Source organism: Plasmodium berghei, assembly GCF_900002375.2.
Source record: "Plasmodium berghei ANKA genome assembly, chromosome: 9".
Classification (NCBI taxonomy): Eukaryota; Apicomplexa; class Aconoidasida; order Haemosporida; family Plasmodiidae; genus Plasmodium; species Plasmodium berghei.
The window spans coordinates 701,997-713,957 of NC_036167.2; the positions used below are offsets into that span (position 1 = coordinate 701,997).

General features: G+C 21.9%; 2 protein-coding genes across 2 annotated transcripts; one reads left to right on the forward strand and one right to left on the reverse strand.

The window, feature by feature from the left end:
• Window positions 1-1,426: 1,426 nt before the first annotated feature.
• PBANKA_0918900 (conserved Plasmodium protein, unknown function) lies at window positions 1,427-6,790 on the forward strand (the record flags this gene model as incomplete). The annotated part of the gene is made up of 1 exon (XM_034564777.1): window positions 1,427-6,790. The coding sequence occupies one exon, from the start codon at window positions 1,427-1,429 to the stop codon at window positions 6,788-6,790; it is 5,364 nt and encodes a 1,787-aa protein (XP_034421540.1).
• Window positions 6,791-7,119: 329 nt separating this feature from the next.
• Window positions 7,120-8,991, reverse strand: PBANKA_0919000 (26S proteasome regulatory subunit RPN7, putative; the record flags this gene model as incomplete). The annotated part of the gene is made up of 4 exons (XM_034564778.1): window positions 7,120-7,173; window positions 7,454-7,885; window positions 8,094-8,426; window positions 8,629-8,991. 4 exons carry the CDS (start codon window positions 8,989-8,991, stop codon window positions 7,120-7,122), a joined length of 1,182 nt encoding a protein of 393 aa, XP_034421541.1.
• Window positions 8,992-11,961: the final 2,970 nt, after the last annotated feature.

Here is an 11,961-nt window from a genome sequence, read left to right on the forward strand (position 1 = left end):
AAAAATTCACTAATGGAAAATGCACAAAGTATGTTTGGGAAAAATTAACACCCATATAAAAAAACATAAAATGAAATAGAAAAAATAAACTCGGCTAAAAAATAATATAACTTTAATCAAGTATAGGGAAAACAGAACAATAATATACCGAAATACACACTAATTTGACACACAAAATAACACACATTTATAATATTATCAAACAAAATATATATATATGTATATATTAAATATGTTTAAAAAAATAATTTTAGCTTTAATTTTCTCCTCAAAAAAATTGCTTCATTAATTTTAAGTCTTAGCACATTGCAACTTAAAATAGTAATTAAATGTTTAAAATGTTGTATATGCATATATTATATATAATATTTTCTTTTTATTTTAATATTTTTTAAAACACACTAAATTTTTAACAAACAAATTAAATGTAATTTGCGCTTATTCGTAATAAAATGCTAATAAAATATCAACAAAAATTTGCATGTGAATTGCTATACAAATAAAATAATTTTTAGTAATATTTTTGAGCATATACATTTTTTTCTTTGTATATATGCTTACAAAATTTGCATGTTATTTGTGTATACAAGTCTTAATCAAAATTAAAATAAATATTTGTAATGATAAAAATATGTATACATATATGAATGTGATGAAATAACACAAATAGGTTATAGGGAGATTATAAACACATTTGACAACTTATGTAAATAAATTAAACTTTTTAATGATTAAAACTATTAAATTTCTGTTTGCATCTTATGAATGATTTCTATATGTTTGAAAGAACGATAAACAATTCTATATGTGCACATGTATATGACCATATTTGTTTGTGTATATTCATTTCTTTCATTTACGATTTATCTTAAACAATATAAAGAGAAACAATAAGTAACATATTTTTTGTATATATTAATAATTAATTTGAAAATATATAAAAAAATATTTTTTATACATTAAAAAAAGTGAAAAAAAAATAGCAATGTTATATGCCAATATATTTGTTATACAAGTTGGCACAATTATATATAATTGTCTTTATAAATATAAAATAGACAAAATCAAATATATTTCATATTTCTGTAACAATATTATTTAAATATATTTCTTTCCACATTCTCCATATATTATTATGCATTCTTAATTTAATTGCTTTAGTTCATCATCACATTTGCATTTTTTCGGTATTAAAAAATTGAAAGAAGAATATTCAGCAATCTCGTTGATAAATGATATTTTTAATTATATCAATTATTTGGAACAAAATAAAATGTGAAAAAAATTATAGAATTTTTAAACATCAACAGCTCAAATAAATGAAATAAATTTCCAAATATCACCAGCTCAAATAAATGAAACAAATTTCCAAACATTTCTTCGACCAGTTTTATATGTAATATAAGTTACTAGAATCATAATAAATATGGATAGACAGAAAAATATAAAAAGAGATAAAGAAAAAATAAATTTCAACAAAAATGACGACACTATTGATCATATCGAAAAACCGAAATTCATCAATATAAAAAACAAAAGACAAACCATACAAATTTTAAATATGTATAATTATAGTTATAAAAGTAAAGAGGAATATGGGGATATAAAGAAATATAGTGTATTAAATAATTGTAAAAAGAAAAGCGAAGAAAATGGATTAATCAAACATACAATGATGGATAATAACAAAATGTGTGAAGTCATGGATAGGAAATTTGACAAAGAAATGAACAAAAATAAAATTAATAATACAAAAGAAAATGTTAATAATAAAAATATGTTTGAGGATATTTTGAAAATTCCTGTTAAAAATGTTGATGTTTCTTCATGTAACAAAATAAAACCAAGTGTAAATTTTCCAAAAGAAATTCCATACCCCCAAAATGATGCATATTTAATGAATAAAAAAAAATGTGCTACAAATTTTTTAAAAAAAAACAGTTTTCACACAATTTCAGATGAAAATATTTTATATAATTTTAAGAGTGATTCTCACGATTTTTTAAACTCTAAAGAATATCAAATGAAACAAAAAAAAGACAAAATAAATGACAAAATTGATGAAAAAATGATTAAACTGTGTAATACATCAAAAGGGGGGCATAACGAAAAAGTTGAAAATTTCGATCATATTCAAAAAGATAATTTGTATGAAGAAATAGAAAAAATAAATAATAAAAAACAAAATAATACTGTTTCACGAATTAAAAAAATAACACCACATCATTATTACAATTACGTAAGTAAACTTTGTAAATATAATAGTATAAATGGTAAAAATAAATTAAAAGGAAACCCAACTAAACTAAAATTAGCATATTCAAAGGTTGTTAGAATGAGATTAGCAAAGACAGAATTAGCTAAGGATATGCTAACAAAAAAAAAAAACGAAAAAAAGAAACTTGCAAAAATGTACGTAAATAATAACAATGTTTTTATAAAATATTTAAAAATATACAAAAATGAAAATAGATATAATAAAAATATAGTCTCAAATATAAACAATTTAGATATAATATCAAAAAGGGATATACTAAGTTTACCTGATAAACCAGTGTATTTATACGAATTAGATAATTATCGATTTAAATTAAATAAAAATATAGACACACCAGCATTAAAAGTGGAAAATGAGGATATTGATTTTTTTTTTAAATATAAAAATACATGGCTTGAATTATTTTTTTATAATAATTACACTAGTAAAGAAATATTATATAATTATATTATAATTCGATTAAATTTTGAATTAATGATTCAAGAAATAAAAGACATAGTAATTATGGATATGAATACTAAGCACTTTAGCTACCCCTATATATATAATGCTTATTTAATGGCTCCTATAAATGTGCATGATGTTGATAATTCTTTGAGAATCCAAAAAGTTACAAGTGACTATTCTTTTATCAATAATGGTTCTTGGGCATTTTTACGAAAAAAAAAAAAACATATTAAAAAAAAAAATAAAAAAATAAAAAATAATGTTGAAAATAATACCAGTGAAAAAAATGTTCCTCATCTTTTGCATATGACAAGAAATAAATATTATATTAATCATAATTTTTGGTCACGCTTAAGAAGTAATATAAATTCATCTAGAAATTATGATATTAAAAATAACAGCAACTTTGATAGTTTATCAACTATGCATAGTTTCAATATGAACTGTTCAGATAATATACACAATTTTATAAAAGAGGAAGAAAAAACAAAAACTGACACCAAAGAATTTTTCCAATACTCAGAAAATAGATCTACATTTCTTAGTAACTTTCATTCAAATACAAGTAAAGAGAAAAATACAATTTCTGATGCTAATAACAAATCTTTATCAAATTATAACACATTTTTTTTTAAAAATGATAATACAGCTAAATTATTTAGTGATAATAATTTAATTGATCCTTCCAATATATATATAACTTTTACTAATAGTAAAATTGAACCATTTTTCCCTTATATGTGTGATAATATATTTTTTCTTTTTTATTATTACAATAATTATCTGAACACGTTTATAAAAACAGCACTCGAAAACGATAAAAAAAAAAAAATGCTCATGGTTCATCAACATATTCAAAATATACGAGAGAGAAATAGACAAAATAATGAAAACAAAAAAGAAAAGAATCAGCAAATTTCTAATAAAACATCGTTAAACATAATAAAAGAAAAAACAAATGACCAAGAAAATAAATGTCATTTAAAATTTCCAATAATTCTAAATAAATATAATGAATTTCCCACTAAAAACATATTAACAGTAAAAAGAGAGATAACAACTACTCCTATACAAATAACAAATTATCCATTTATGAATAATTTAAAAATAAAAAATTCTATTAATGATAAAATGTATAATTCTATATTTACCAAAATAGTAAAAAAAAATTCAGAAAAAATTAAAAAAGAACTATCTAAAGATAATGTTGAAATTCCTATATATTTATGGGTAATATTTGGGGGGAAAGATATGAAATCGATGGATTCTTTAAATATGGTTTACAAAATGCTACGATATGCTACTGAAATACCTCCAGGAGAATATGAAAAATATATAAGAAAATTGAAAAAAAAAAAAATTCAAATTAATTGTAATACTAATACAGATTATAATCATTTATATATGGGACACAATAATTATTATTATAACGAAAAAAATAAAAAAAAAGTTAATTTGAAAGAATATAATTTAAATAGTAACAAACTCCCCAATTCGAACAAAATAACATCAGAAAATAACAATTTTTTATTTTTGGAAAAGTTCAACTGTTGTAGTTGTAATGATAGACAATTAAAATTCTATGACAACCATACTGGGCACAAAATACGGAAAAATAATAAACAAAATGATGAGAAAAATGGGCAAAAAAATAATGAAAATTGTGTATATGGATTATCATCTAATACACTGATTCGAAAGAAAAAAAAAAAACGCACCCTTCCTGAATTGAATAAAGAACTTTTTCCTGACAATTATTTGTATAACACATCTTCAGAAATATATAAACGAATTGTAGATTATTATAATAATTATAATAAAAAATATAATAAATATGGTCCTAATAATTATAAAGAATTTCTGGAATTTTATCATAAAGAAAATAATGAAAACAATTGCATTAAAGTTGAGGAAAAACAAACATATTTTAAAGATGCTATTCCAGCAAAAGGTACTACTATCAACAAATATAATAAAGAAAGTGAACAAAATTTAAAAAAAAACACAAACAATGAAACATTATATAGTAATTTAAGTGAAAATACTTATTCTAAAAAGATAAGAACGAATGAAAATAAATTACCTAAATATTTTATATCAAATATACATGATGAAATGCAAAATGAAGATAAATATTATTGCGCAAATTTATGGGATCACCAAAAAGTGGAAAAAAAAAATTCATTAGATAAATATAGCAACAATATAAATGCCGTATCTAATAACACAAATATTAATAATATAACGGATAGTGAAAGTAAGGAACATATTATAGATGAGGGGAAAAACAAGATGGAACATAATTCTAACCATCCAGATTCCAAAACATATGATTTATTTTTAGAAGCAAATGATAGCGATTCTAGTGATCAAGAATCAGATAATAATTTATACAATTTTATATCATATCATATGCAAGGACGGAATCCATCCTTTGAAATAAAAGATGAAAAAATTAAAAGTAATAAATTAAATTATACAGATATTTATGGCCCGGTTATTTATCGTAGTATTTCTAGAGATTGTCAAGATGAAAAAAAACAAAAGACCTATAATAATGATAATCATAGAAATCAAAAAAATAAATGGAGTTGTAATAATAAAAAAGAGAAAAGAAAAGTAAGATATTCATTTTTATTATTAGATTATCCAAGTTACTATAATAGCACAGGTCATCCATCTCCCCTAACATTTAAAACATCTGCTTTTTGTGCTTTAAAAGAAGCAATCAAAGAAATAAGAAAGGAAAACAATAACGCAAATATATCAATAAACGCACTTGGGTATTCATTAGGATGCTGTGTTAGCCTACAATTAATACTTGATATAGCTAAAAGCTTATATAATGATTTTTATCAAGATATTTATAAAATTCCATATAATAAAAAAGAAAAAGAACCAATTAAAGAAATAAAAGAACATAACAAATTATCCATAAAATTAAATAATAATAAAAATAAAATAAATGAATATATATATGATGCAAAGAAAATTCTTACATTTGAAAATGTTTTATTTTTTCAAAAAGAAGAGAAATACTATTCAAGCAATGATATATTTCAACAAGACAACGAAAAAAAAATTAAAAATATAAAAGTAGAAACTGAAAAAAAAACGGACCACAATAAATTACACTTATCAGAATCATTTTTAACTGGAAAAAATGACCAAACTCACATTAATGATAATGAATCGACAACTTTTGAAATTAGTAATTGTTGTGATACTAAGCCAAAAGTAAAAACCAGTTTTTACAAAAATATTATATATAGCCAAGATCAGCCCGATAAAATGAATGCGTTAAAATTAGAGGAAAATAAAAGAAATGTAGAAAGGGTTGATAAGTATGGAAAGGTTTATTTAAATGTGACAAAAAAAAACGATTTAAATAATAATGATGTCCAAAATTATGAAATACGAAAAAGTTCTTCCCTTAGAGTAAATGTAAAAGAAAATATTATACGTGAAGAAATTGTAAAAGATAAAAAGAAAATTGATAATCTCAAAATAACAGTAGATAAAGTTATTTTAATTGCACCATTTACAAATACTCAAAAATTAGTAAAAGGTATATTAAACAATAGTATGCTATTTTTATTAAGTTCATTTATTATGAACAAAAAATGTCAGTATGTTCATTGGGATAATATATTGGTTTTAAAAGAATTATTTAAAATAATAAATGATTTCAAAAAAAATATATATTTATATGATATATTTTATAATTTTCAAATAAATTATATACATGGAGAGAAGGATACTTTAGTTCCTTATAATATGAGTTTAACTTTATATAAATTAACAAATGATTTAATTATAAAATATTCAATGTTTAATATAAAAACATTTTTGTATATATTTAAAGAGGATTGCCATTCATCAATTTTAAATTCTCAAACAGAAAATAACATTTTGCAAATCATTTTTAACCCTTTTAGGCTTCACCCATTTAGCACTACGTTTATACATAAATTCCATTTTGATCTTTATAAAGATTTATATTTATTGAAGACTGTCTATCTTCAATATATATCACGTGTTACCTCTAATTTGAGATCCCTATAATACTTTTCGTTTCTCAATAATGGTATTTTTCTGATATTTTTGTTGACATATTTCATATTTTTCCTTTTTTAAAATATATTTATTATTTTTTTTTTCGTAAAATTTGTTATAAAAAAATGAGCTAAAAGTTAGCAACATTTAAATCATGTGCACATGTGTGCATTATGAATTGAAGATTTGTATACCTTCATAGGATTTATGTTAATATATAAACATTGCTTTATCAAAAAAAAAATGAAACAATGAAAAAATAAAGAATGAAAAGAGTCGAAACGGGAAAATGAGTAATAGCAAAGAAGCGCTTCCCTATATAAGTCATTTAAAAAAAATTACATGTCAATTACTCTTGATAATTTTTGTATTCTGTTTAGTAAAATATCGCCCTATAAAAAAAATATAAAATTAATTTGGTAGTAATAGGTAAATATATTTAGAATCGGTTTTGTGAATGTTGCATATAAATACAATATAAAGGAGTGTAGAAACATGCTGACGGTTCAGGCACATTAGCACAAAGTATAAAATATTCACACATTCACACACATATATATATATATACTTATATTTATATCTATATTTATATTTATATCTATATTTATGTCTATATTTATATATATACTTATATTTATATCTATATTTATAGTGTTAGAAGCATGAATTAACCTTTTTTATGGTATCTTGATATACTGTATTTCTTTCATTTGGTTGGTTGCTCTCAATGGAATCATTAACTTTGTCGATTTTACAATTTAATTTTCCATTTGCAATAAAAGATGAAATTTCCTTTTCGATAAAATCTTCACTTACTCCAAAAGCATATGCCATATTTTTAAGAGTAACACTTTTAAAAGGTTCTAAAAATTGTTTATATGCTCTAACTCTTGTATTTCTAATAAAATATCTATAATGACGTCCTAAATATCTATCTTTCTTAACTCGTAATGCTATTTTTATGGTTTTTTCCATAAATGTACGATAATCGCAATGATAAAATGAATAAATATAATTATATAAGTCTTCATCGGAACTTGTAACTTGTAAAATAACAGAACTGTTTAATATATTTTTATCTAAAACAGTTCTTTCTTCAGTCATCTACGTAGTATATGAAAGAATAAAAAAAGGGTAATATATTTTAAACATTTTACAATAATTTGTATCACAACACATATGCAGCCTATAAATCGAGAATATAATTTATTTGAAAATAGGGGATTCACATAAATATCCTCAGAAGGAAGCGTTATATGTGTTATTTATACATTTTTTTTCTTATTTTTTTTTTTTTTTTTATAGATATTACTATTCCCAAAATAATAACGTAGAATATAATTGAATCGTAGGATATTATTTCAGTCGCCGTAAATGTAGATGCTGCATCTATTAATATTTTGGAAGCTTCTGGAAATTTTCGAATCATAATATAATTTAGTGCTTCATAAATTTTAAGCTTATTTTTTCTTTCCCAATCTCCTCCCTTTTCCATCTGAGCTCGCGCTTTCTCCAAATATTTCTTTGTACTATTTATATCGTTAAAAAAAATACTTATTCTTATAATTGTAAGTAAAATATCAAGTTTTACACCTATCCCTATACCTTTTTCGTATACCTCTTCATATTCCTTAAAAGAGTTTTCCTTGAAAATGTATTAATAAAACAGTATATGCATTTTTTAGTTTTTATAAATAGGGGGATTGTATGAAATAGTTGGTAAATTCATATTAACAGTAAACTGTGCACATATTATAGTAAAATAGTATGCTCATTAGATGACATATAATAACTGATGAAAAACGGATTCATGTATTTATTTGATTTTTAAATGAAATTTTTCTCACCTTATCTCCTATTTTGCAATAAAAATTTGCTTTAAGCAACATATCATTTTTTGTATCAACATAATCAAAATTTTCAGATGCTTCTTGGATTTTGTTTTCTATTTCTTTCATTTCTTCATCTGCCTTTTGCTTCAAAGTGGTATACATTTCCTGATCCATATCTAAATTTAATTCTCCACATACATAGCTATAATATGGATACATGTTATTTTTCTTTATTTCCTCAAATAATTTAAGTAATGCTTCATTTCTTTCATTTAATGATAAATTTGATAATTGTAAAGTATAAAACAAATCTGCTAGATAAAAATTTGGATATTTTTGTTTACATTCTTCGTTGTTATCTTCTTTATATTCTTCCATCTTGTATTATCTTTGTGTGGTAGTGTGTTTATTTTATAACCTCACTTTAGTATTACTATGTAATCAGATATTTAAAAAATTAATTTATGTATATGTATGTATATATATATATATAAGGTAAGCAAAGATTAGGCTTATTAATTTTCTGTTCGCTTTTAGTTAGCTTTTCCTTTTTTCATCATATTTATATAATTTTATTATTATTTATATTTTTCCATGTTTTTTAACTTTTTTTTTTTTTTTTTTTTTTTTTTTTTATAAAAAATGCCAGTGCTTATATGAAATCCTGGCTTCGTTATTTGTGCCCCATGCTTATGGATAAGCTTTACGCCAACTCTCATAAATGATAAATGAAATATATTAGCAGATATTTTATACACTATATATGTAATGTATATAAACTTAAAAATACACATAATGAAACATGTCATATCTCAATTTTTTATATTTATTAAAGAGGAAATATAAATTTTAATTTTTTTTTACAAAATATTTATATATATGATTTTTTATAGTTTATAAATTTTAGAGTTAAATATAATTTCAAAAATGTATTTTCATCTGCATGTATGCTTATATTTGTTCATTGTAACTTTCTTAATTTTATATGATTTTCTATTTATATATTTTATGAGAATATAGGGCTACACATTGTTATTTAAACAACCCCATGTATATAGTACACATGTTCGTATATTTATCCATTTATTTATTCATTTATTCATTCTATTTCTAACATTTCAATATGGGGGCCGTTTCAAAGCTATATCATATTTCTTCGTTATTTAAAATATATATGAATTTGTTCATCTTTTATTATAAGAGTGTTATAACCTTAGTATAAGTACATGCCATTTTAGAGGATACACAAAAAATTTAGGGAAACATAATTCTTAAAGAAAAGACTATATGACATTCAATAGGTGTGTATATATAACACCTAAAGGATCGCATTAGTTTATTTTTAAAAAAAAATTTTATCCTAATCATATATTTCCAATTATAACTATATAAATACTTGTCTAGCACTTATAAATGTAATACCACAATATATATGCTAATACTCTTTTTATGTGGAATAGAAGTTTATAATGTCTATATATTTAGGATATATAATGAAAAAAAAATTAAAATACTTTAAATAAGTTATGAAAAAAATGTATTATATGTAAATATATGAAACAATATAAAAATTGGCAGACATAATTTTTTTTTTTTGTTCACTTCAACCCTTATAATATATCATGTAATGCACTAGGACATATAAATTAAAAAAAAAATTAATACCAACTATTAGATACAAACAATAATATATTTAGTTGATATACACTATAGATTAATTACAAGGATTATGGTTATTGTTATTTTCCATAAATATTACATTTATAATTGCAAAGGACGCGATACTATAAAAAATTGAGGTTCTCTAAATTCACATAAAGTATCTAAGAAATTTGTATACACATTAACCTTAATAAAATGCTAAATTGTGAACGTCCTCTATTTAATTATCTTCTAAATATAGAACGTTTAACATAATAACCTTCAAAATACAAAGTTATATGATTCTTAATTATTACTATAACTCTAAACAATAAAGTTGTCATTTATTTTCTTCAGGTATATTTGGATCTAGATTAGATAACCAACTGGTACATAGAAGGGAAATGTCATAAACCTTTTTATAATATTAAAAAATGGGTTTACATCATTTTAATAATTATTTTCTATAGTGGATGTATTCAGATTGTTTTTAATTCCTAAAGTAATTATTTGAGTTAATTCTATCAAACACCTTGTAGATAATAATAATAAATCTTTATTTTCTTCATAAAACACCTTTTTAATTTCATTAAAATTTCTATCTGATATTATATTGAGCTTTATTATAGTAAAATAAAAATTATTTTTTCTGAATGCATAATGCGTAGAAATTGTATTTCGTGTACCATTTATATAGGATTGTAAAGAATGGTTAAGTATGGAATGTCTTCAGCATTTAGATGTTGCAATTTTGCAGTTGGTTTTTCATATTAACCCAGATTCTGGAAAAATATTTGCACTACTAAATCTAGTAGATATGCGCAATAAAAAAATGATAATGTAATCTTTAATGATTTTGAAAATAAATAAAGAAAACCAAATAGTGAACTAAAACATTAATAATACTAAATAGACTAAATATTATAAATTTATCTATGTATGATATACAAATTTTAGTATTAGTAAATGTATTATATATTAACTTTCAGAATAATTATTGTTATAATAATTTGTTGTTTTTATTTTATTTTATTATCCTCAATCATCACATAACGATACGAAATTTAATTTTTTATTACCATATGTCTTTTGCACATAATTCAAATTTTTTTTAAGAATATTTAAATACGCAGCCATATTTATAGTTGCATTTTTTTTGTTGAATATGCCGATTTGATCCCCCTCCCCCCAAAAAAAAACATATGTGAACAACAATTGCTAAAATTGATATTTTTATATTTAGCATAAATTCCTTTTCTTGGTTATTCTTGGAAAAGAACCATAATGATTAATTTGGTAAAGAATTTATAATACATATATGGATCAATTATTATAATAAAAAAAAATAAAAGAGCATTTTAAAATATATATACGTATATTTATACAATATATAATATGTATGATATGCAATCCAACTAAACATATATGCATATATATTTTTACATTCAAGAATAAAAATTTCAAAAAATCACTAAAATAAAAAAATTATTATTATTCATAAAAAAATATGCATTACGTAAATATTCCTTCTATGAAATATCATTAAAAATATGAATAATATAAAAAAAAAAATACGGGAATATATTATCAACTGCGTATTATATATATATCTATACTAGAAACATGTAAAAATGTAACACATATAACTTGTTCAGGAATAATGAAATGATACTAATGTACAGACGCGAAAATACACAAACTTATTAT